This window comes from Tenrec ecaudatus, chromosome 10 (assembly GCF_050624435.1).
Source record: "Tenrec ecaudatus isolate mTenEca1 chromosome 10, mTenEca1.hap1, whole genome shotgun sequence".
In the NCBI taxonomy this organism is placed as follows: domain Eukaryota; kingdom Metazoa; phylum Chordata; class Mammalia; order Afrosoricida; family Tenrecidae; genus Tenrec; species Tenrec ecaudatus.
The window spans coordinates 116,578,817-116,605,468 of record NC_134539.1 but is presented as its reverse complement, the minus strand read 5'-3'; the positions used below and the strand labels follow the sequence as shown (position 1 = coordinate 116,605,468).

The following is a 26,652-nucleotide window of genomic DNA, read 5'->3' as shown; positions in this document are numbered from 1 at the left end:
CCCACGACATCCGGGAACGTGAGCCTGAACACATGTTCCTGCCCCAGCAGCTCTGCCTTAGCATGTCTAAAGCCTCGGCCTTGAGACTGAAGCATGGGCAACACAATATCTATGGGATGTTGACGTGTTGGGAAGGATTTCACCTACATCCTCACCTTTAACCCTCACACGAACTAAATGAGAAAGGCATTCAATCAATCACTCATTATCAGCAGGGCCTACTACATTGCCAGGCCAAGCTGGCTAGCACAATCGATTTGAGCCCCAGGACTAACAGAAAGGTGGGTGGTACAAATCCACTGAGGGGGTGCAGTGGAAGAAAGGCCTGGCAATGGACTTCCATGAGATGGCTTTGCGTTTATACCCTAAGATCACAGCCACTGACATCTCGACGGGACACAGTTCTTCCCTGTAAAACATGGGGCCGCCACTGTGAGTCGGAATGGACCAGATGGTAATGGGCTTTGTTTTCCTCTGTGCCTGACACTGTTCAGGGGGTGTGAGATGCCCCAAAGAATAAATTCAAGATCCCATCCTTCCTGGAGGGGGTGTGCTGTCAGCACAGAATCTGCTCATCAATTCTAAGCAACGGGGTGGATTTCAGATGAATGGGAAACGCCTTCTGAACTTAAGAACGTCGTGAATAAACCACGGCTTAAATGGGGCATTGGTGTGGGAGACGTTTGATAGTTCAGAATAGCAGCTCCCCTGGAGGAGAGGAGCCAGGCAGGGTGCAGTGCAGCACCGATGAAGCATACAACTGTCCTCTAGTTCTTGTATGCTTCCTCTCCCCCGCTATCATGATCCCGATTCTACCTTCCAAATCTGCCTAGACCAGAGCATGTACACTGGTATAGATCAGAGCTAGAAACACAGGGAATCCAGGACAAATAAACCCTTCAGGACCAATAATGAGAGTAGTGATACTAGGAGGGGAAGGGGAAGGTGGGGGAGGAGGGAAGAACCGATTACAAGGATCTACATATAACCCCCTCCCTGGGGGATGGACAACAGAAAGTGGGTGAAGGGAGACATTAGACAGTGTAAGAGATGGAAAAATTATTAAGGGTTCATGAGGGAGTGAGGGTGGGGGCCAGAGGGGGGGGAGGGCGGAAATGAGGAGCTGATACCAAGGACTCAAGTAGAAAGGAAATGTTTTGAGAATGATGATGGCAATAAATGTACAAATGTGCTTGACACATGGATGCATGTATGGGTTGTAATAAGAGGTGTATGAGCCTCCAATAAAATGATTTTTTTAAAGAATAGCAACTACTTCCATTTACTATTCATCTAATATCTACCAAATACTTACCATATGCCAAGCTCTGAGCTAAGTGCTTTGCATATGTTATTTTATTTAATCTTTGCATGAACCCTGGGAGGCAGATAGTATTGTCTCCATTTTTCAATGGAGGGAATTAGACTCAGAGAGTGTAAGTCACGTGGCTGGCCTGTGAGGGGATGGAGAAGGCATGAATGATCCCGCTTGCAGTAGAGGAGGAGAGCCGGAGAGAGGGGAGTGCTAAACAAGTCTCAGAGATGAGCACCCGTTCGCCAAACACAGAAGAAACGAGGATGCCACCGCTCTCCGCTCCCAGGCGTAAGGTGGAAGAGAAATGGTGTGAATTTGACCCTGGGAAAGCGAGAGACTTGGATTGCTGGGGCAAGTGGTACATGGGATAGAGGAGGAAGTGAGGCAACTGGTGGTGAAGAGGTGAGAAGGGCATTATATCCTGGAGTTTTCCAGGACATGTAGGCACTCTGCTCTTGAAGGAAACAGACAATATGCACAGCACACTGGGACACATGGACCGAGCCAGTTGCTAGCAGTCCCAGTGGCTCCAGTCACACCGAGCTGGCTTTGCTGCCCTACGTGGTTAGAGAAACCATAACTGCAGTCCTTGTTACCCTTTGTGGGAGGGGTTGCAGAGCTTGGCAGTGAGCATTGGGACGTCACTGAAGGATTAGACGTAGGGGAAATGACCAGGCAGAGTAGAAGGTGGGAAGGTGGAAGGACCAGAGTGAGGAGGCCGATGAGGAGCGGTCACCACAGTGTGGGCCACGGACTCTAGAAAGGTGACCCAACTCAATGCGCAACACCCCTGGCATCACATGTTAGGAAACATTTGCTGAAGATAATCAGTAAGTGGTGGCAGCAGTTCAGTAACAAGGAGCTGCCCAAAGTTCCAATTGGGTTCAGAAGAAGATGTGGAATGAGGGACATCATGGGTGACCTACGATCGATCTTGACTGAAAGCAGAGAGTACCAGAAAGATGTGCTCTTGTGTTTCATTGATTATGAAAAGGCATTTGACAGCATGGATCATAACAAACTATGGATAACATCGAGAAGAATGGGAATTCCAAGCCACTTCATTGTGCTCATGCGGAATCTCTACATCGACCAAAAGCAGTCTTTCCAACAGAACAGGGCATATTGCATGCTTTGTTTTAGTGTACAAAAGAGATTCCGATCTCAAATATAATTGACCCAAACCAAACCCAGGGCCACAGAGTCGATGCCAACACGTAGTGACCCTCTCAGACAGGATAGAACTGCCTCTGTGGGTGTCTGAGACTGTGCCTGTTTACAGGAGTAGGAAGCCCCATCTTTCTCCTAAAGAACAGCTGGTGGTCTCAAACTGCTGTGCTTGAGGACTGCAGCCCAATGTGTAACCACTATGCCACTAGGGTTTCTTAAATATAATTTAAGGGGACATTTATTAAATATTACAGGGGACAAGGACAACTCCACAACACAGACACATGATCTGGATGAGGGAGGCCATTAGCACGAGGTCAGAGTGTCCCCTGAAGATTCACCGTGGGGACCCTAGTTAAATAGGCATGGAACAAATGGACTGTCACAAGTTCATCATGGGTGGCAGATCAATACACCACAGGTAGAGATGGGACTACCAGAGCAGGAACAGGACCATGATCCGGACAGAACCAGGATACGGACAGGTACATCATGTGACATACAAGGGCCAATAAGATTTGTCCAGGGCCTTTCCACCTAGGTAGCCAGAGCGAGCCTGATGGGGCATGACTCATGACTGTACCATCATGACCCCCTGTCCTGTTCCCAATTTGGTGACATTCACCAAGCCCAGGAATAGGCATGCCGGTCCAGACGCCCTCCCTGGGCCGGGCCGAGAGGGGTGGAGCTAGTTCACGGTCCAAGGCACTCTGCCTGAGGGCAAGATGATCTATTCCGTCGTTGGTGATGGAGCCGACATCAATGAAGCTTAAGCTATGTGAGGAGTCTGCAAATGGATTTGGGGCTGTCACCGCCATCCATAGCCCTTTTGCATCCATAGCCCCTTTGCGCTCAGAATTTAAGCTCTAGTACAGGTTGAAAATCAGAAAAAGGTGTGTATCAGGGTTATATCCTTTTGCTGGATTTATTTAATCTAGATACTGAGCAAATCAACCGAGGAGGGACTACCTGGAAAGCAAACAAACAAACCCACAACATCAGGATCAGAGAAAGGCTCGTGGACAACCTGCAGTGTGCCGATAACACAGCCAGGAGGACTGGAGACCCCTCCCGATGAAGGGCGAAGACCGGAGCCTTACCAGTCCCATGGCTTACCCATCCATGGAAAGAAAGCAGCATCCTCACAATTGGACCAATAAGCAGCTGCATGGTAAATGGAGAAGAGATGGAAGTCGTCAAAAATTCCCGTTTGCTTGGCTCCACGATGAATGCTCATGGAAAGGACAGTCAAGACAGTAAGTGATGGCTTGCGTTGGGCAGGTCTGTGGTGCAAGACCTCTTTACAGCCGGTTAAAGAGGCCCCTATGAGGACGGACGTGACTGGTCCGAACCCTGGTATCTCCTATCACCGCATGTGCTGGGGAATGGTGGGGAATGAGAAGACTCTGGAGAAGACCCAGTGTCTCTGAGCGATGGGATTGGGAGAGACTACTGAAGGACCGGTGCTGCCACACTGCCCAGAGAACACACAAGCTGTGATGGAGGAAGTACAGCCAGGATGCCCTTTAGACACTGCCTCCCATACCTTGGACGTGTTATCAGGAGAGATCAGTTCCGGGACAAGGACGTCCAGCTTGGCAAAGCAGGCCAGCCCCAAAGAGGAAGCCCCTTAATGAGATGGCTGGACAGGGTGCCTCCACCCAGAGTGTCCACTATCACAATTAGGGGGCCGGCACAGGGCCGGGCAGTGATCTGCTCTGCTTGCGTGGGGTTGCTGGGCTCGGAGCCCACTCCACTCCATGGCCCGTGAAAGCAGGGGGCGCTTGAGCGAAGGCAGCAGAGGTGGTCACCGATCGGAAGATGTTTGGGAAGGCAGTATCGGCAGCCTTTGGTGATGGATGGGATGGGATGCCGGCAAAGCCTTTGTTAAGACTCACGCCAAGGTTTCTAGAGGAAAGAGAAGTCAAATGCAGGACTGAGAGAGCTGCCTCTTCCCCAGGGTACAATTCCAGTGCCGAATATCAAAGGCTGTATTTTCAATATTTCACAAAGCAGTGCAGACACATCACGTTTCTCTGGATCAATGAGCGAGCACGAGAAAGAGAAACCAACCCCCAAAGAGAAGACCCCCTTGATGGGAAGCTTGCCTTCAAGAAGCTGAGAAGCCAGGCGACATTCGTTGTGAATTCCTGATTTCTGACTCCCCTTTGTAGGCCAGCATGCTGCTGTCCCCCCACCACATGCAACTTCCAAGTCCCGCAGAAAAACAGCCTGACGGAGACACGAGTGTTCTAGATGCTTCCGCAAATAGAATTGCAGCTCTCCGTCATTGTTTCTTCCTGTAGGAAGGGGGCGGGGGGATGTGTAAAAATCGGTCTCTCTTGTTTTTAGTTTAAGAGACACGCACACCAAGATAGAAACATTTAAATACCACGAAAGCCTCCGTTATAGAGCAGCCAATTCTGAATATGCAAAGCCACAAATGGGTAAGCGTTCACAGCGTCAACTGAGGCGACTTCAGGGCACTCGTGATCCCTGGTAGTGGCTGACATCCAGCTTGTGGGAAAGGAGACTCTCCAGCACTGGGAGACTGGGCCCCCTCTCCTCCAAGAAGGCGTCCCTTGCTAACTGAAAGGTTGGAGGTTCAAGTCCAGCCAGAGAACTCTCGGAAGAAAGGCCTGGCGGTCTACTTCCAAAGGAGTAGGGGTGGGTGGAGGGACAGTCACTGAGACCCCTACGAAGCCCAGTTCTATTGGGCATACATCCCCTGGCCACAGTCAACTCAGGAGCAGCCAGTCTGTCCACCCACAGAAATGCGGCTTTTCTGAAGCGCCAACGTTTCCAAAGAGTGATCAATTCCTTTAGCCTTTGAAGCCCAGCTTCTCTCGTTATTGTTACTGAAGCCATTTGGCTAAAACGCCCTCTGAAAAACACCCCATCTCTCCCTATATCCTTATGCAGATTACACAGAACAAACAACTGTAATCTTGATGGCAGAGATCATCCTTCTGAGGAAAGCCTCCGGACTGTGTGAAATGTGTGGACTTGGCCTCTACATGCAATGGCATCAGTGTTCAATCAAGCCTTTGATCTATTTTTAGCGTTGCTGTCTCTTCTCCTTTGTGGCCGGGCTTTGACTGTCAGGGCTATTGATACTTAAGGCTGCCTCCCTCTGCACCCCACCCTCCCACCGCTGCATGTTATATTAGCTTTATTCTGATGAAGCTCTGCACATCAGATAGCTGAGCGTGTTCTCAGAAGGCTGGTACATAAAGCGAGGAAATAGACTGCAGGAAAAGGTGAGAGCTCACTCAGGCTCAAACCGGGCTGCGTTATCTGTAGTTACCAGAAGGCTGTACCAGGTCGCGGGTGGCAGGTGGGGGTGGGAGGGAGACGGGATCTAGCATCAGATAAAACACAAGTTAGACCTTCAAGGATCCACTGGGTATCGCACAGTCTGAGGGTCCTTCTTGGTACCAATAGAAATAATGGCCACTGGCTTCATAGGGGGGAGACGGGAGCTTTCTACTCCCGTAAAGAGTCACAGCCTCAGAAACTGACAGGGACAGTTCTACCTTTTCCTGCAGGGTTGCTGTAAGTCGCCGTTGATGTCAGCAAGGGAGGGAGGGACTTCACTAGGAGTGGCGAGGTGGCCCTACCACCACCAATAGCTCTATCCAAATGTTAGGCTGTTCAAATTCACCCACAGGCACCTTGGAAGAAAGGCCTGGCAGACTACTTCTGAAAGAGCACAACCATTGAAAACGCTATGGAGCCCACTTCTAGTCTGAGCTAGGTGGGGTTGCCATGGGCCAGAGTCAACTCAAGAGCAACTGGTTGGTTGGTTCTTAGGGTTATTGAGGGGATTCGATAAGATGCTAAACTTGATGTAGCTAGCACAGTGGCTTCCTGGTGACTGTCCTCAATCAACAAACTGTAGTAGTATTACTAATTTTGTGGCATGCACTTTTTGGTGATCTGAATGGTTATCTATCTATCTATCTATCTATCTATCTATCTATCTATCTATCTATCTATCTATCTATATCACACCAGCCTATGAACTGGAAATAAGAGCATCATGGGTGCTAAGACAGAGGGACATTCACACCATATGGCGGAGGCATGTAGTGGCTAGGCAAATACTCGGGCCCATCATGTTGTGGTCCAGCTACAGCCAAGTGGCCCAAATTAAGTCATCCAGCCGAGGGTATGCTCACAAGTCAGATCAAGGTCTGCAGGCAGAGACTGGGAACAGAGGATGACAAAGACACAGCAAGAACAAACACGAAGACAGCAAGCCCTCAGGGGGGACGTCGCATCCCTGTACCTCTTCCTTTTGCAGGGGAGAGCTTAGCCTCTGAGTGGATTTTTATGATGGGTCCCCATTGGGTAAGAGAACATCTGTCATGTGAGTCATGCCTGGAGTTTGTGTTTTCAAGAAATGGAAACCAAGGCGGTGGGGTGGCCGTCTGGCTGAGACTGGTAATGCAGGTGGAAGCAGCCTCCCAGTGCAGGCATCGACCTGAGGGGATGTAGCCGGCTGCACCAGGGCAGCATCTGTGGCTGATTTCTACTGGTTGGTAGGCAGCGAAGTGACGAGGAGCACTGGTGGCATAGTGGGTTTGGATACGCATGGAGGTGCTCACCGAAAGGTTGACAGTTCGAGTTCACCAGCCACTCCAGGGAGAAAGATGTCTACTCCAGTAAAGAATGACGTCGCAGAAACCCCAACAGACTGTTCTCCTCGGTTCTGCACAGTTGCTGTGAGTCAGAAGGGACTCGGCGGCAATGGGTTTGGGTTTTTGAGAGAGTGCAGGGATTGGTTTGGGGACAGGTTGGCCCCAAGATCCAGGGGTGCACAGTAGCCCACATTCCAGCGAGACCACTGCTTCAACCAGAGGAAAGCCTTCTGGTTCCGATGGGCCCTTTCGAGACTGGTCATGATGAGCTTGCTTAGGTTTTGCTTGTTTGTGTGTAAGCTAAACAAACCCAAACCTATTGCTATCAGGGTGGCATAATGGCTGAATTGGCTGCTAACTGCAAGGTCAGCAGTTTGAAACCTCCGGCACTCAGTGGGAGAAGGACAAGCCTTTGTCCTCCTCTAAAGAGTTACAGTCTTGCAAAACCCCAGGGGCATTTCAACCTGGCCCTACAGTGAGTTTCATGTGTTTATTTTTGTTTATTGCCAACAGGGTGAATCTGATTCTCAGCAATCCTATGTGTTACAGGGTGGAACTGCTCCACAGGTTTTCTTGGCTGTGATCTTTATTGAAGCAGATCACCGGCCTTTCTTCCAGACCTCCACTGAGTGGATTTGAACCATCAGACCTTAATGTAGTAACTATTTGCCCTACAGGGACCTGAGAGCTAAAGAGCTTTACCACATGAACCTGTATGTTAGTAGGCCTGCCCCTTCTTAGTCTTTGCTGACCCAAGAGGTGCGATCAGGGTGCACCCACTCTCTTGGGCTCAGGAGGTCTTCTTACTCTCTACCATTTCACAGTCCCTACATGATGCACCTGGTGAAAGTGCTCCCCCAGTGGCTAGGGGCCCGGAAGTTAGAGTCCAGGCAGAGGCACCTTGGAAGGAATCTACCCACTGAAGGTCCCCTGAGCTCCATCTTACTCTGATGCACACCGAGTCGCCAGGCAACTCAACAACACCTGGCTCTCTTCCATAGCTCATTCATATCTCATTCGAACATCGCAGCCCCACCCTATTTTCCATGACATCGTTTTCCCATGACATGGTGCCACACTGTCCTCTGCTCGCCCAGGCCTTATTGCTGGGCAATGTGTACTGCTTTTAATTTGTTGAGTGCTCTCTATTTTTTGAGAGCTCCATTAGGAATATCTTTGTACTTTTCTCCTCACTTCTTTGCTTTTCACCTTAGGGAACACTTCTAGGGTGTAAGTCTGCCGCATGAACTGTGCCCACAGCTCGGTGACACACCAAGCTTAGGAACTGGACTCTCACTCCAAGCACATTAATCTAATGGCAGGGGTCTGTGCTGTAGGCTGCTAAGAGGTACTGTGGGAGTAAAACGCCAATGCTGCTGGGCTATCAATGTATTGATTAGAAAGAAGAAAGCAAGGTTGAGTGCTGGATAGAAGGAAGGCAGGAAAGAAAAGTGGGAAAGGGGGAGGGAGAAAGGAGACAAGGAGGTAGGCAGAGGCAGCTTGGTAGAAGAGCTGTGGTTTGTAAAGATGTTGCTCTCTTCTGGCTGTGTGGATGGGTGAAGTCCTTCGGATGGACAGAGAGGCACGTGACCTTGTCTAACTTACTCAACCCAGCATGATACGCATAACTATGCGCACCTCCCTCAACCTGCCCCCAGAGGTAGGGCTATTATACTTCAGCTCTGCTCGTGATGGGAGCCACGCCCAAGCGGGGAATTGCACAGTTCCTGATCCACAGCGGGTACCGACAAGCTGGCTTCAGGCCTCATGGATTCTGCGAAGTCGTTTACCCCTTTAGCATCTGTTTCTCTTTTGATGCCCATGATTTTCTGCTTTTCCTAATCATGACCCACACATTGGAGTCAGACCTGAGTTTGGATCCTGGCTCGGTCCCTTACAAACTGTGTGACTCTAGGCAAGAAACTTCACCTCTCTGAGCCTCATTTTCTTCCCCTGAAAAAGGAGGCTTCGCCCCATCACTCAGTAAACAATAGCTTTAGATGGTTGTGACTGCTATTCTGGTTTTACCCAGAATTTATGTCAGAAAGAAAGGGGATGATTTGGTAATGATCGAGAGCAGTTGTGGTAGTTACATAATCTGGTGTCAATTTGAGAGGATTGTGAGTGATGGGGTGGAGTCTGGCCTGTCATTCAGATATAACCAATGAGAATTCGGTGTGGGCATGAACTTCTTCTGAGAATTCTGGGAACTCTGGCATTTCCTCCTTGGAGGTGGGAGAGACTCTCTCTCTCTCTGCTCACTTCCTTGGAGACGCTCTACTGACAAGGCTGACGTCCTGTGAGACATCCCTGAGGAGAAGCCACATGAACCTACCCTGATGTAGCCCTGGGAGCTGGAGAAACCACATGGAGACCCACGCCAGCACTCAGATGCTTCTACCGCCACTGGATCCAAAAGACTTTCTACCCACTGGCCTGTGATCGTCCTGCATTCAGCGTCATTGCATGTGTTTCGTGAGTCGGAAGAGGATTTTATAGATTGGTATCAGACATATGGGCTCATGTTGGACTTTATAGGCTTAGATTGGTCTAGGTTGGGATGCTTTCTTAATGTACAATTACATTTTACATAAAACTATCTCTTATACACATATAGGTTTCTATATTTTTGTTTCTCTAGTCTATCTGGACCAACACAGCAGTTATTGAAACTCTTTGAGCTCCCATGGGTAGGTGTAACCTTAGCCACCCAGAAGAGTCGCCGTGAAGAATGGTCACAGGATGTACAGAATGAATGGTTTGGCAGTGCAGGGTCAGCGGTGGAATTCTCCCCTTGACTGGGGAGGGAGACCCTGGTTCCCAGCTCAGGCAGTGCACCTCACACACAGCCACGTACTCCCATGTGCCTCGGAGGCTTGGGCGCTGCTCTGAGACTGAACAGATCCAGTGGTGCTTCCAGACTAAGACAGACTAGAAAGAAAACCTAGTGATCTTGCTCCGAAAACCAGCCAGTGTAAGCCCAACATCTCAGCAATCGAATCCACAGCCAAGCCCGGGGGGCTGGCGCAGGCAGGCCAGGGAAAGGACGTGTTCCAGAGCCTGTGGGGTGGCCATGAGTCAGAGGCTGGCAGCTCACAACAGTAAGAATGTCTCATCGGTCCGCCCTCCGTCCTACATGCCTCCCCTTTGTTCCTCTTGCCTTCCTGTCTTCTGCTTGGACGATAATGCAGGTCCATGCCGTAGCACAGGGATGGATTAAATCTCTCTCCTTTCAGCTCCTCCTGTGGGTGGACAGCCAAGATAAAGTAGAAAGAGAGAAACCCTTGGTAATGGTTTGGCTGAGCCATTTATAAGAGCGAGTAAACAAACCTGCTGGTGCTCGTGTCAGAGGAGAAGTGTGGCCAGGAGGGAACACAGCCGGATGGGGAGGCTTTTGACAAATCAACCTGGCCTTAAATCTCTGGGCCACTGCAGAGGGTCTGACTGCAAGATGGATTCCGGGCTGGTTCGTTAGCACTCCCCAAAGCAGAGGTGAGAGCCAGGGTAAGATTAAGTCATGCTGGAAAACAGTTAAGGGAAAAGTGAGGGCGCCGGGGATAAGATGGTTAGTGGTGCTGAAGGTTTTATATTTCATTCAGTCCTATTTTAACTGCATGCTTTTTTTCTCTTAATACGAGTGGATGGTTACTACTGGAGAGGCTGACCTGTTTAACTACTGTAACGAGAGTCTGGCTATAAGCACCGGAGGGGGCATTGTGTAAAAAAATGTGCAGGGCTCCGTGTCTCGGCTAACGCTGACCATGGCCAAGGTTACAATCACAAGGTACACAGAATGAATCCCTGACACAGGAGGGGCCTGGGGGAGGGATCCAGGTTCATGATTGCCATGCCTGGGCATTGAATGTAAAATGGCACACATCCATAAGATATCATCAGGACACGAAGGCCCTTGCCAGGAGCATCAGCCTGAGACTGAATTCTCACTGTGGGGTTATGCTGCTAGGCTGTGTGGGTGTTGCCCTCAAATCCTGGCTCTTATAAAGTAGTCCCCACCCCCCCCCTTGGGCCCTCAGATCCTGGCTCTTATAAGCTAGCCCCCCCCCACCCCTTCTCTGTATTGGGGAAAGAAGAGGGATGGGGGGCCTCACTGAGACACAGAGGAAGTTTGTCATGCAAGGCCAAGTCAAGTTTGTCAAGCACACAGGCCAAGTGAGGGGTCCTTCTTCCCTGGACCCTCTCACCTTTCAGTGTTTAGCTCTGGTGTGGCACGGGTGATGTTTGACCGAAACGACCTGCTTTCTTCCCCAAGTCTCCTACGAGACTGTGAGCGAAAGGAGGGACCCCTTTGAAGGAGACCTGGTATCCCCTGGGAGAAGGACAGTGGCATGTTTTCAATATTGTAGATAATAACCATTGCCTGTGAACTTCAGCTGATTACAACCCACTTCTTCAAGACCATCAGAGCCCTGGTGGCAGAGTCCTTGCGTGTTGGACTATTAACTGTCAAGTCAGCAAGACAAACCCACCAATGCTCCCCCCAGAGAAAGATGAGGCTCTCTGCTCCAGTCAAGATTCACAGTCTTGGAAACCCACAGGGGCCATTCGACTCTGTCCTATAGGGTCGCTCTGAGTCTGAATGGACTCGATGGCAGTGAGTTTGGTTTTTCGGTTTTCTCGATGATCATCCACTTCCAGAGCCAGATGACTTGGGTTTGAATCCCTTATCCAAACTCTGCCTCCATTCCCTCCTGTGCTTAAAAGTTAGAACGGAATGGCCCTGAGGCTGAAATGAGGCCATGCATATTCACTGGACACACTGCCTGACAATCAGCGCTGGTGCTTGAATTTTTTCAGGGTCATCATCATCAACCAATTAATTTCCCAAGGACTAGAGGCAAGTCACGAAATTCTGGGCCTCCGGTTCCTGGTCTGAGTTCAACTGCATGCTCAGGAAGCTCCGTTTGTTACCGACCGCTGCATGGTTCTCTAGCAGTATGTCTTACCCACTCTGTGGTCGTCACAGAAACTTCTGAATTCCGAATTGGCTGTCGCTGTCAACCAATTCCTGCTCGGGCCCCTTCTCAGACCAACAAAACCTGTGTGGTCAGGGCACGCACTTGTGTGTGTTTATACTTAGCCTGAGTGAAATAGGACCAGAACATGTAATGCTATGCAAATACATCTTAAAACCAGGTGTTATCTTTGCATTACCTGCTGCTTGCGATTATCCACATGAGAGATTCCACCTTCAGCAAACCCGGAAAAGAGTTGATAGGAAATCTGATAACAAAATGACAAGCTCTGTGTGCCACCTTGTCCTAGGACCGAAAATCCTTTTTGGATGGGAGAAGAGGATAACGTGGAATGAGGAATTGGGAGGTCGGGGTGGGATTTAAAAACAAAGCAACAGCCACGGAAGTTGGATGAGGTACCAGGGGAAGGCAACTATAAAGTAACATAGATGGAAAAGGTGTGAGGCACAGAAATACGATTCCGCTAATAAATGTTAACCACGGCATGTGGCGATTTGTGTAACAAGGACGCTATACAGACTGTGCGCACAAGTGCGTTAAGTATCTCTAAGACATCACTCAGGAGATTGCTATCAGTGGTTGCTTTCTGGTAGGGAAAGTGGGGGTGGGGACTGGCGGGTTTGGGGTTTTAGAGAGACTTTTGACTAGACACGCTTTTGTCCTTCTTAAACCATGTGAACGTATGTATGACCTGCTTGCAAACAAACTTCTGTAAAACTCCTCCCATCGGCTGAGGCGGGAACGGAATCAGAACTTGGAACCCAAATTCCGGGTTTGCTTTGCTCAGTAGCAACCGATGTTGCTGACAGCGAATTTCTACTCCTCTCTCGGGATTTCTTTTGCTCCTTAAGGTGAAGGGATTGAATCGGATTTTCTATCCGGCGCCTCCTTTTTAGGATTCTCTATGAAACCCAAATCACCAGACATTCGCATAAGTCTCCCCATCCCTGTGCAGTATAAACCCACTAGAGTCTTCCATCTGGACCTGGTCCTTCCAACCCTGGTCTTTCTTCTGGTCAACGTGGGCCCCTGCTCGCCCTCTGACCCCCGGGATTCATGGGTAGTGAAGGACAGGCCTGAAGTCAAGTCAAATGGTCAAAAAGGAAGTATCATCATAACTGGTGAATCTAAGAGTCCCAGGAGAAGCTAGAACCCAGGAAGATGCATGTTGCCAGAGCGCCATGCCACGAGATGGATGAGCCGTGGGCATGCTGATGCACTGAGCGCCATGGAGTAGTCATTCCAGTGACAGCCTCATGGCAGAAGGGCAGGGCTGCTGGGCAAAGGAGCAAGGGGCTACAGCCATAGTGACAAAGGCCTCCTGGCGCTCTTTCTTACTGCCCTCCTGACAGCTGCCATTTACTCAGACCCTGTAATATGCAGAGGCCACTTCTATGACCTCGAAGACACCCCCTTAGTGCAGGCTACAAAGCTAAACTTGATGGTCATCAGGCTGCCGGCAGAGTCTACAGAGAGGTGAATGGGGGTGGGCAGGAGAGATTGGGGAAAGGAAGGAGAGAGAAAGGTAGAGAGTCAAGGGCCCCCCAGACGGAGAAAAAATAGAAAGAGTGAGAAAAGAGAGATTCAGGTAGACCCACAGAAGGCCAAGCACCCCATCACACCACTGAGCTCTAATGCTAAACGCCGTGTCCGCTCTTCACCATCAGCAGCATTCACCTCAAGGAAGGCGACTCAGCCCTGAGTCGAACTTCAAGAACTCCATGACTGTCCCTCCTCCCACCCACCATCACCGCCATTCACCCTACCCTGTGACCACAGAGGGGTGGTGGGGTGGGCAGAAGGACTGGTGCAGATGAAAGAGGTGGGACAGGGTCACTCTCTATAGGACCCGAGGGACCTCAGATGGAGCCTTGCGACGGCGGCAACGAATTATGAATGTCAACCTCCTAGATGCCACCCCAAGAGCAGCTGGCACAGGAGAACCGTTCAGATGGTCGGGTGGCATTTAGCCTGGGGAGGAGCAGTCTGTTTTGAATGCTTTGCTAGGTGGGTAGACCGACAGAGCCCCTTTCGGCCTTGCAGCATCCGGAGTCCGTCAAATACTCAGACTGACTTTGTGTGGCTCCCTGCGGGGACAAATCAGGAGAAATTCACAAGGAGACCCTGTCTGTCTGACGGGGGACCGTCTCTGGGCCACTGCGCGTGCGCACGCTCTAGACTGGACCCGGCAGCCAACACATAGCCACTGAAGGCACGTGTAGAGGGGACGCTGCACCAGGTGGGGAGCAGAGCTAGGTGGCATCTCAGATACTTCCCAATCTGAGCCAGTGAGCAATATCAGGGGTTAGGGGTCAAGAGGAAACGGGAAATGCTCCAGTAAAGCCTGATCAAACCGACAAAAGCATCAGCTCCTAAAATTATATGCTAACGTGGAAAATTCCACTGACCTCAGCTGACCTCTCCGTCCCCACAAAGGCGTTCCGTGGGAGGAAGAACTGGGACATGCGGTGGTGGCTGTAGTGGCTGACACCAGAAGACCGGCTGGCTAGCTGGTCAACCTTTCTTGCCACCGCAAACATCACAGAATGTCATGTGTAGATGCACAGATGTTTCAGCGATAAACAGGAAGAGAGAGATTTTTCTTAATAGCCCGTTATTGGGAAATCACAATGCTAAATTCTCGCTTCTTGGCGGAAGGTGATGCGGGTCTGCACATGGACTACCTCGTGAAGGTGTTTTCCTGGCCAAGGGAGCTAGGAGGCAGGAAAGGAAGGCTTTTCACAGGGGGGAGGTGTGTTGACGCTGCTCTGGGAGCCAGGAGGGTGCCCACCGGTGAGGGAGGGGGCTCAGGAGCACAGGAGACAGAGCCAGACTGCCTGGGTTCAAAGCCTGCTCCCCTGCTTATTAACAGAGCGGCTTTTGTCTGAGTCTCTTCAGCATTTTGTGCTAAGAATCCCTCTTCCTGGAAGGAGAGAGCACACCAGTAGTTACCTCATAGGATTCTTTGGAGAAGAAAACACTTAAGAGACTTGTTTCTGATGTAGAACACTTCAAACAGACTGGTGTGACTGGGTTTCAGACTCCGAGTGACCCCATGTGACTGAGTGTGACGGAGGGTAACTGCCCCGTAGGGTTTGCTAAGCCACAATCTTTATGAAGGCAGAGCCCCCAGGACTTCTGCCTGCAGAACCACTGTCTGAGTTTGAACCCCTGGGTGGGTTCGAACCACCAGCCTCTATATTAGCAGCCCATCCCTGAACCACCATAGCGTCAGGGGCCCTTTAGAATAAACTGAACAAGTACTACATGATGATGATGTCATTATCCTTTAGCATCATTTTTCCCCCAAAGAAGCCGGTGAGGAGAACAAATCCTGGGCTTTGGGAAGAGGGAGAGCTGGGTTCTGTTTCTGCTCACTGAGCCTCTGGTTCATCAAGTGTAAAAAGAGGTCAGAAATAGAGGAAAGAGCTAGGAGGCAAAGGGCATTTATAGAGGTCTAAATAAAGGCATATATCTATAGGTGTAGACTTAAGGTAGCAGAAGGACACTGGGCCTCCACTCAAGTACTCCTTCAATGCAAAAATACTTTCTTCTATTAAATTGGAATTCTATGATGCTCACCTTCCTGACACAACCTCTGAGGACAAAGCAGTGAGTAAGCAAATGTGGTGAAGAAAGCTGGTGGTGCCCGACTATCAAAAGATATAGTGTCTGGGGTCTTAAAGGCTTGAAGGTAAACAAGCAGCCATCTAGCTGAGAAGCAACAAAGTCCACATGGAAAAAGCACACCAGCCTGTGTGATTACAAGGTGTCAAAGGGATCAGGTATCATCAGAACAAAAACTCTTATTATAGTGAATGGGGTGTGTGTGTATGTGGAGTGGAGATCCAAAGCCCATTTGTAGGCCACTGGACATCCCCTTACAGAAGGGTCTCAGGGAGTAGATGAGCCCGCCAGGGTGCAATGTAGCAATGATGAAACATACAACTTTCCTCTAGTTCCTAAGTGCTTCCTTCTCCCCCACTACCATGATCCCAATTCTACCTTACAAATACAGCTAGACCAGAGGATGTACACTGGTACAGATAGGAACTGGAAACACAGGGAAGCCAGGGCGGATGATCTCTTCAGGACCAGTGGTGTGAGTGGGAGGCTGGAGGGAGGATGGGTTGGAAAGGGGGAAGTGATTACAAGGATCTGCATGTGACCTCCTCCCTGGGGGACGGACAACAGAAGAGTGAAGGGAGACGTCAGACAGTGCAAGATATGACAAAACAATTGTTAAATTATCAAGGTTTATGAGTGAGGGTGGAGCAGGGAGGGAGGGGGGAAAATGAGGAACTGATGCCAGGGGCTTAGGTGGAGAGCAAATGTTTTGAGAATGATGAGGGCAATGAATGTACAAATGTGCTTTACACAATTGATGTATGTATGGATTGTGATAAGAGTTGTATGAGCCCCTAATAAAATGATTTTTTTAAAAAACCTAAAAAGGTCAGAGACTCTCCCCTCCAGGGTTAGAGAAAAATATACCAGAATTAACATATGGATCTAGTCTTGTGTCTGCCATATAGTAGATGCTCAAGAAATATTAGCTCCTTTTCCCTCGTCCCCTTTATCAGTGTGCTTTGTCAATGTGCCAGGGCTCGGTAATGAAAGCTAGGGACACAAATACGACTGAGACCAAGTCCTGCCCTCCAGGACGCTGAGTGCAGAAGAAAGAGCTGGATTAGCAAGGCATTGTGATAAGGCCTAGAATGGAGCTCTCAATCTGATGGTATCGGGAGCACATGATAAAGACACGGTCTTTCTGCGGGAATCAATGACACTTTTACCTGGGAGGCAATGCTTGCTTTGGGATTTGAAGAATGCACAGATATTTGCTGGATTGATCAAGCATTGGTGAGGGAGGAGGGAGGAGTGTTTCAGGCTGTGCTGAGATCAGGGACCACTGCCGTCTTGTCAGTTTGCCAGTGGTGACTCGTCTGTTGCTGCAGTACTGGAAGCTATGCCACCAGTCGTTCAAACACCAGCAACAGGGTCACCCAGGGTGGACAGGTTTCAGCAGAGCTTCCAGACTAAGATAGGCTAGGAAGGAAGGCAACAAAGTCCACATGTGCTCGCTTGTCTGTCTGCTTGATTAATAGTTGCACTGAGATTTAAATAATAAAGAAAGACACCCCACTTGGCTGGAATGGGGGTCACTGTGGCATGAGCAGGCTCTCTAGGGCTGGGCTAGGAGCGCTGAAATGTGAGCCTTTCATAAAGGCTCTGGTAAAGTTGGCAAATCCAAGTCCTTCCCTCACCCAACACAGCAACAGATATTTTCAAGGAACTGAATCCAGAGAAGAATTTCAGCAAAGCCCAACTCAAATGACTTTTTCCCCAGGTGGATGAGAAGGTCCTCCTAGTGTGTGTCTGCGACTTATGTTGACATGTATATGTGAGTGTATATGTATACAGGAGGCCTGGTGGCACAGTGGTTACAAGCTGGGGTGTGATCAGCAAGGTTGGCAGTTTGAAACCACCAGTCGCTTCTCAGGTAAAAGACGGGGCTTTCCACTCCTATAAGGCGTTAGTCTCGAGCACCCACAGGGTCGGCTCTGCCCAGTTCTAAAGGGCTGCCGTGAGTCAACATCAACTCGATGGCCGTGCGGTTTATTTCCTAGAGTGTATGTAGATAGCATAGTATGTGTTCATTTGTGTATGTGTATAGTGTCTGTGTTCACATGCATGTGTGTTTTGTATGTGTTAATGTGTGTGTAGGTCCTGTGTGTGTATGGCTTGCGGATGGGTGGCATTGTGCTTGTGTGAAGTGTGGTGGATGGACGGAATCAGATGTCCTCCTCTCTAAAGAACATTCAGGAAGTCGTCATCTCTTCCCCACGGCGATGATGTTGAAAGGATGTGCTCCAGGTGATGGGGAAGGAAATGTCACCCCAGCACCACGTCTCTGCACCTGCTCCATCCAAGCCCTGCTGCTCACCCAACAGCTCTGACCACAATGCCCCCAACTCATCTTCACAAAGTGGGTGAATTCCTCTCCAGGCCCAAGTCTCTTCCCCCTAAATCTGCTGGGGCACCGTTCCCCACCTTCCAGGAACCTTTCACAGGGGTTGCAGCCCCTGCAGCCCCGCCCCCCTATCGAAGACAAGTCTCCAGAAAGTTCTGGAAAAGTTCCTTAGCCTGCGGAGTCAGGGGGCTTAGAGTCTCAAGGGGGCTTCAGTGAGCCCATCGTGTTTGGCCTGTGTGGGGTGAGCCTTGCAGTGGAACAAGATTCCAGCCTTGCCCTGAGACCCCTGGCTCAGAAAACGTAACTGCTAGGACCCTGAGGTGCAGATGGAGGAGATGGAGTCCCAAGGACCTGAACGCAGACCCCACCACTTATAGACTGCGGGGGTCCTGGTCACTTGTCGAAGCCCAGCTGGTGTCGCAGATGCAATGGTGCCCACGGTGCCCTGCCGGCCTCATCCATCCTCCTGAACAAGTCAGGTCAGACTACTGAGGAGGCCAAATCATGGTGTCCAAAAGCACCCACGGGTAAAGTGGAAGACCCTTGGCCAGTCCAGGAGAGAATGGTGGCAGTGAGATCCCACCAGTGGGGCAAGGGCTGCTTCTGAAAGGAGGGCCTAGCTCATGGCTCCTGAGCTCTGGGAGAGTGGTACGGTGCTTGGCTGCCTGGGCCAGACTGAGCCCCATACTTTGGTTAGGAGGGGGCTGGGCAGACATGGGAAGCCTGTTGGAGGCACACAGGCGAGCACAAAGGATACAACCACACTCACAGACCCTGACACCCATCCCCACACAGACACACCCATTCATACCCACGCCCACTCTGTGCCTTTCCATGGGGACCATCGTGGCCACTCTCCTACAGCTGCCACACACTCCAAGATACCCCCATCTACGACATGCACAAAAGTGCCCTCTTACACAACACGCATTCCACTCACCCACAGCGGCTGCCCTGGCCTGAAGTACAGACGCAGAGACTCCCTCCTTCTGCTGCCCTTCTCAGACACCCAGAAGCCCGGGTTGGCGCTTGCGAGGCCCAGGCCACCACATAAACACAGTTTCTGTCGCTCCGCACCCAGCACGCCAGCGCGCGCCTCTGCCACTCCTCCTCCCCCACCCGGCCGACTCTGGCAAGAGGCTTCCCGCTCGGTGTGCAGCGGCCACCATGGCCAGGAATTAAAATGCAGCGAGGAGGAGCCCGGCGCGTCAGCACCGCGTCTCCAGGAGCGCACCGCGCTCGCCGCCGCCGCCCCGCCCGCCCGCCCGCCCAGAGCCACCGCGGGGCCGCGAGCAGAGGAGCAGGTGCTCAGAGCCCCGCGCGCCAGCCTCGCGCGGCCGCTGCCCAAGTTCGCCCGCGGCCCGACGAGGGCCGGGCGGCCAGGAGAGGAGCTCCGCCGCCGCCGCCGCCACCCGGGGCTGGAAGTGCCCAGAGGAGAAGGGCACGCGGAACCGCGGGTCCTGGGCACCTCCCGGAGGTCTAGCAGGGGCCCCGCAGTCGCAGCCCCAGGCGCCTCGGGGAACACAGAGGAGAAGAGGCGGCGGACAGCGAAGCCAGGCGTTTCTGGAGACGCGAGGCACCGGGGCAGCCGGAAGAACAAGCGACACTTCCCTCTGGCCAGCTGCCCTGAAGGGACCCGGCGCGAGCAGCCTCCCCTAGGACGGCCGGAGAAGCAAGCTCCAGGCTAGAGCGGGCAGGGCGCAGGGCTTGGGCGCGGGACGGGCCGGAGGCTGAACGGGTCTCGGGCGAGTGTCGCCTGTGGAGTGGCGGAGAAGACCCCGAGGGAGGGGAGGGCAGGGGCAGAGAGCTGCCAGCAGGGCGACCACTCACCCCGGTACACACCCACCCCACCCGCCGCGCCGGGAGCCGCGGTGCGCCTCTGGGGGCGCTCGTTCCCTGGCGCCTCCTCTCGCGTGTCCCGGCACCGCTGGGCTACGAGTCGGGCCCGTAGGGTCTTTGGGGATGTCCAAAGCAGGCACGGTGGCCGAGTGGCCCCTCTCCCAGGACCAGCGTAAAAGCTGGGGCTAGGCGGGGCAGGGGGGACTCCGCTCAGGGTCCCCCGAGGTCCGAGACCAGGGCAGGCGGGCGCAGCGCCCTGGGACTGGGGAGGCGGCGCCAAGTGGGGCCCCTCCAGAGATAGTGCCCGGCGTCGGGCGTCCTCCCGGAAGACCGGAGGCCAGGAGCGCCCGCGAACGCTCCGGAGCAGCCAGTGGCAGCGGCGGCGGGCGCGGGCCGAGCTCAGTCCCCGGCGGGCACCCGCGGAGGCGGCGGCGGCGGCGCCGGGCTGGCATGCCGCGCCGCGGGAGCTCCTTTCGGGCGCACGCTTCCCTGGCGCGGGCTGTGCGCGGCCGCCGCGGCTGCTGCTGCTGCTCCCACCGCTGCTGCGGACGCCCATGGCGGCTCCGCCCGGCCGGGGCCGCCGCCGCTGTCGCCAGCCGCGGACTGAATGAATGAGCCGGAGCGGCGGAGCCCGGCTGCCCGTGGCCGCGCTCACCGGCCCGGGACGCTTCCGCATGGCCCGCGAGGAGCCGGCGCCCGCGGCGGCGGCGGTGGCCGGGCAGCCCGGGAGCGGCAGAGGCGGCGAACGGGCGCTGCAGGGGCCAGGGGTCGCCCGCAGGGGGCGGCCGTCGCTGAGCCGCGCTAAACTGCACGGGCTGCGACACATGTGCGCGGGGCGCACGGCGGCCGGGGGCTCCTTCCAGCGGCGGGCCCTGTGGGTGCTGGCCTTCTGCACGTCCCTCGGCTTGCTGCTGTCCTGGTCCTCGAACCGCCTGCTCTACTGGCTCAGCTTCCCGTCGCACACGCGGGTGCACCGCGAGTGGAGCCGCCAGCTGCCCTTCCCCGCCGTCACCGTGTGCAACAACAACCCCTTGCGCTTCCCGCGTCTCTCCAAGGGGGACCTCTACTACGCTGGCCACTGGCTCGGGCTGCTGCTGCCCAACCGCACGGCGCGCCCGCTGATCAGCGAGCTGCTGCGGGGCGACGAGCCGCGCCGCCAGTGGTTCCGCAAGCTGGCCGACTTCCGCCTCTTCCTGCCACCGCGCCACTTCGAGGGCATCAGCGCCGCCTTCATGGACCGCCTGGGCCACCAGCTGGAGGACATGCTGCTCTCCTGCAAGTACCGCGGCGAGCTCTGCGGCCCGCACAATTTCTCCTCCGTGAGTTCCCTCCGCGCGGACCCTCTGCTTCTCTGACCCCGCTCCCCTCCCCCTCCCAGCCCCCCATACTTTCTGGAGGACGGCCTTTCCATCCCCTCAGGGTTGGATGCCCTCTGGATCACCACTCCTGGGGGTCAAAGTGTAGCCCACTCTTGGGTCCAGGTTCTGGGAAGTTCAGCACAACTATTGAAGGAGTAGTTTCTGGTCCTCAGAAACCCACTCCACTGTCCTCCCAGTGCCTGCCCCCCAGTACTTTTAACTGGGCTCCTTCTGGTCCCTGAGGAATGCTAGTCCGAGCACCTGCCCTGCAGCTCGGTGAAGGGTGGGGAAGAGAGAGAAGCTTGTCTCAAGCATGGATGTGTTGTTTCGGGGAAAACTCAGAGCAAGAGGCTGTTTTGTCAAGCAGGCCAGGGATGCACCAGAGGGGGCAAGCAGGCTGAAGGTTTTGGAGTACAAAGGTTAGAGCCTGGGGCACTGAAGGGGAGCCCCTCCCCCATCGGGAAGGCAGCCTCTGGGGCAAGCTTTCCAAAGCACTGGTCCTGAGCGAGCTTCAGAGAGGCTGAGTTGCAGCAGGTAGCTGAGAACTGTCCGGGCCTGTGGGCCTCGAGTCCTGCCCCGCACAGCGGGAGCAGCGGGGCAGAGATGTTGACGCGATCGCAATCCGCCGGCCTGGAGAAGCTGGGGCCCTGGTTTGTAACCATTTTCTGTGCTGGTTCCTCCTCGCTGAGGGTCTGGACCACGCAGCTGTCGGACAGGTGTACGCCCAGGAGGAGTGCTGGCGCCAGGGCACAGCGTGGCTCAGGCTTGTTCAGCCATTTGTGTGTAAACACCCCGCAGGTGGGTTTGGGACTTTCCAAGAGTGCAGGGAAGGCTGGAGGGGTGAGGATGGTGTTCATTTGCATTGCTCTGGTGGTGGTCTTCACCAGTTTGTGTTTGTCACTCTGAGGGCTCATGTCTGACAAAGCGTTTTTTCCTGATGATACAGAGATGTTCCAACAGGTGTTGGCATGGAAGCCGGTCAGGCTAGGCCCCTGGTTGGCTGACTGGGCATTCCTTGGGTAGGATGGCAACCCTGGCTAGCTTGCATCTTGCCCGACCTGCTTTGCTGCAAGTCCACGGGTAGCATAGCCCTGGGCGATCTAGTCTTCAAACAGTCCCTATTTACTGGGCTTTTCAGCCGCCTTGCAATCCTTTCTGGTGACTCCCTCTGCCCCAGCCAGCAGGAGAGGCCATTGCCATGGGCTTCTTTCCAAGTGGCAACTCAGACCCCATTCTGAGCCAGTCCCACAGAGGAAGGACGGGAATAAAGATGCCTCGTGGATTATCCTTAGCAGCCCCAAGAGTTAGCTTCGAGTTCACTGCTCGGTTCCCAGGTCAGAGCTCTCACTCGGGCCCGCCCACCGTCAGTCTGATCATCTGTGTCATGGTGTGTGGGACTGCGGTCAGCATTCACTTTTGACGTTCACAGCAGCCTGTGTCGCCCCTCACTGCCGGCAAGTGGATTCCCACTCATAGTAACCCTGTAGAACTGCTTCCAGAAGCAGACTGCCTCCTTTTGCTCCCACAGAACAGCTGATAGGTTTGAACTGCCGACCGCTTGGTTAGCAGCCTGCTGCTTAACCCACTGTGCCACCAGAGATGCTTACAACCTTGGGTTAGGAATACATTCTCTATCCCCCTCATTTTAATGACGACAATTTTGAGGTGCCAATAAGCTATCCAATGCCTAGAACTAGCTAATCCAAAGCCCAATGTTTTGTCTCACCGAATGCATTATACAGAAGCCTCAATGTAACCCATCCTCTCTGAGCCTGGACTTCTCTTCACAGAGGACCCCTGGATCAGGCCCTACACCTCACCCCAAACCCTAGTCCTCCCTGAAGAGTGGGGAGTGCAAACACACCCAGGGCATCTGGGTGGTCAGAGCCTCGGTCCCATGATAAGGGGTCCTAACCCCTCTCGTCTGGGATGCCAACCCTGGCTTCCACCTTTCCCTATTTTTTTTTGCTTTAAGACTAGATGCAGAGTAGCTCTCAATTATCCATTCCCAAAACAGTCTCTTGGTTTCTGGGCCTTTCAGCCTGACTTTAAATACTACCTGGTGGTACCCCTGCCCTGGTACCCTGTTCTCGTGTCGCTCTTTCCACTCCCACCTAGTGGTCTGTGTCTGTCCCCACCTCTGGGAACCCTAGCAGCTTCTCCCTGGGGTGCCTGCACCCCACACAGAGCCCGGCACATGGCAGGTGCTCAGGACAGGCTTGGGAAATGAGCACTCAGAGTCTTTGTTGTCTCCGTTTGCTCCCCCAAACACCACGGAACACCCAGTGAGAACCAGCCATTTTCTGGACATTTACTCCTTCTGGGGACAGGGAAAGGGGTCTTGGGGATCAGGATTCCATGCGCTCCCTCAAAAGCTGTGCTTCCCAAACTCTCAGGGGCTCAGTACAACAGATATGGTGGAGGCACCAGGAGACCTTGTACAAGATCTGCCAGCTGTCCCCAACATCTCATTCCCATGGTCTAGAAAGAAGCTCAGCAGGAGAGGGAGTGGTCAGGTGCTGAGAAATGTCTAGTGGGTCTTATTCTGCAGGCCCATATGTTGATCAACCTCACCTCTGTTGGCTTGTTGCAGGTGTGCAGGGGTTAATCCTTCAGTGGTTCCCTAAAGCAGCCCTGCTCCTGAGTGCCCAGTGCACTGCCTGCCCACTGCTTCCCTGACATCAGGGCTGGGGTGTCCCCGACTCTGCTCCCCTGGGTTTTCCTGAGGTGGACGAAGGTGGCCTCCCTGGGAACCATGTAGGGGGCAGACTGAGGCTGAGCCACGTGGGCACTGGGACTTGGAAAATGATTTAAGGGATTGGAGCAGGGTCAGGCCATCCAGCGTCCCTGAAAGAACAAGGAGCAGGAACCCGCGTTGGGAGGCAGCGTGGAGCAGGGAGTGTCCGAGGGATCAGGGCTCAGGGTTCGGGCTCTGCCCCTCCCTAGCCATGTCTTTGGGCTGCGCTCTGCTCCGCTCCACTCCTGAAGCCTCAGGAATCATCGGCAGCTCCCAGAGCAGGGAGGAAGGGAACCTGCGTGTGGTGACAAGCCCATGCCTGGATAGCAGCAGGTGCTCCGTGCTCACTGGCTGTTGCTACCGTGTGGGCAGGGGCCTGGGCGCAGTGTCTCTGCATCTGGCAGTAGCAGTTATTCATTAGTATCGCTGTCATCATCCTGTTGTCTCCTCACCACTGACCTGCGCCGGGAGATGCTCATTTCCTGCTTCATTCATTCGGTCACCCAGTGTCTACGTGCGTACGTACGTACGGGGTGTCAGCTCTGTGCCGAGCTCCGCACTCGCTCACTCGCTGCTGGGGCATGAAGTGAAGTGGGAATGGCGAGTGTCCCCGGGAGCTTGCAGTGTGGTTGACAACAGGGCGGTGTGAACCGAGGCCAGGAGGGTGCAGAGGTGCTATGGGGTCCACACGTATCCAGATTGGGCTTGAGGACCCTGGGGGCTTCTTGGAGGAGGCCACAGCTAGGCTGAGTCTTGAAGGCTAAACAGGAGTTCCCGGAGAGAGAGAGGGAGGGAAAGGGGTGTGTGTGTGTGTGTGTGTGTGTGTGTGTGTGTGTGTGTACAGAAGATCCCTGGGGAAACTGAGCGCGCGCCATTCAAAGTGACTGCAGAGCTGGGGGTAGTCGGGAAGGGTGCTGATGGGTGGGACAGTAGCTGTCTGGGACCCAAACTAAGGGTTTTGATGTTTGACTCCAATGCTCTGGCTCCTTCCACTAGGCACTGCTAGACCGTGGAGGGAGACCCTCCAGTTCTGTCCCTACTCCCCAAAGCCCATCCCCACTCCTGACCCGGCCAGAGACTGTTCTTTCCCACGTCTCTCCCCATTCCTCACCTCCTCTGCAGGTCAGCCCCGTGCAGTTTTTGAAGGGCCCCTCTTTGCCCAAAGCCGGGCCTGCCTCGGCTTTGCATCGCTCTGGGTCCCATCGAGCAGGCTGCTTGGCGTTGCACCACCAGCAGCAGAGACCGTGACGTCACTTCAGCAACACACTGTAAAAGCAGCACACTCTGTGGCAAGGCCGCCCGCCAGGCAGGCCAATCGTCCGAGATGGATGGCTTTGGGGGGCGGGGGCGGGGGGGCGAGAAAGACCCGTTTGCCTGCAGAGCAGGAGGACTAAATGAGCTAATACATGGAAAGTGCTTAGGACAGCTTTCGGCGGCAAGTCAGCACTCCATGCGCATGCGCTGTTTCCATTATTACCGCGAGCTGTGAGCATCTCGTTCAAGGTCAGCAGCCAGTAACACCGGCCATTGGGGTGGGCCGGACCGGGCCGGGCAGGTCTCAAACCATCCACCTTTAAAACAAGTCTTCGTTATTGTGTGCGACTGTCACAAACAGGTGTGCTTAACAAACCTACATTCATGTTCTCCTCGTTTGGGGGGCTGCGAGTCTGAAGTCAAGCTACCAGCTCCGAGGGGGGAAGGAAGGCAGGGTCCTTTGGGTGTTCTTGGGAGACCCTGATTGACAGCCTAGCATTCTTGATTCTGGCATATGGTCTTAGGTGTTGGGCTGCTAACCACAAGGTCAGCAGTTTGAATCTACCCGTTCTCTGCAAGAGAACGCTCCTGTAGTCACGGACAGCTTCGGGAACCCCCAGGGAACGTTCTGCTCTATTCTGTTAAGGTCACTATGAGTTGTGATCCACTGGGTGGCAATAGCCTGGGAAGTCTCATGTATCTCAACAGTGGTTGGTTTAAGATATACGGGTTCAAATGTTCTTGAACTAGAGCCCCTGTAGCATCCTGAGTTATGAGTCGTGCTGCTGACCAGAAGGTTGACAGTAAAGGTTACAGCCTCAGCACCCCTCAAGGGCAGTTCTACTTTATCCTATAGAGTCTCTATGAGTCAAAATCAACTTGATGGCAGTGAACTTTTTTTTAAAACATTTTATTAGGGGCTCATACAACTCTTATCACAATCCATACATACATCAATTGTATAAAGCACATCTGTACATTCTTTGATGGCAGTGAACTTGGCTAGGGGACAATATTGGAAAGGATCCCTATGGTGTAGTGCATTATGCATTAGGCTGCTAATTACAAGGTCGGCAGTTCAAATGCACCAGCTGCTCTTTGGAAGAAAGATGAGGCTTTCTACTCCTTTAAAGATTTATAGCCTCCAAGGCACTGGGTGTATTTATTTTTTAATAAAAAATAAACCACCTAATTAACATAAGGAAGAAATCTCTATTGCCAGATGGAATTATATTCCCAGATATAAGGGGCACCTCGTAACCCACAACAGAGGGTCTGCAATCTACCAACAGTCACAGAGCCAGCTGATAACCAAGCTGGGCTTTGAAGCAAAGTCCAAAGCTCTTTCCAGCGCTGCATGTGGAAGGA

The 26,652-nt window shown here is 53.1% G+C and overlaps 1 protein-coding gene across 2 annotated transcripts in view; it reads left to right on the top strand.

Moving 5' to 3' along the window:
- The window catches only part of ASIC2 (acid sensing ion channel subunit 2), a 1,177,580-nt gene that overhangs the window by 880,659 nt on the left and 270,269 nt on the right, over nucleotides 1–26,652 (top strand). The window contains exon 1 of one of the 2 annotated variants that reach the window (XM_075559254.1): nucleotides 20,547–21,254. The exons of the other annotated variant lie outside the window; for it this stretch is intronic. Within the exon in view, the coding sequence (XP_075415369.1) occupies nucleotides 20,547–21,254 (708 nt within the window). Of the gene's footprint in view, nucleotides 1–20,546; nucleotides 21,255–26,652 lie in introns of those variants that run through there. 2 annotated transcript variants of the gene reach the window in all.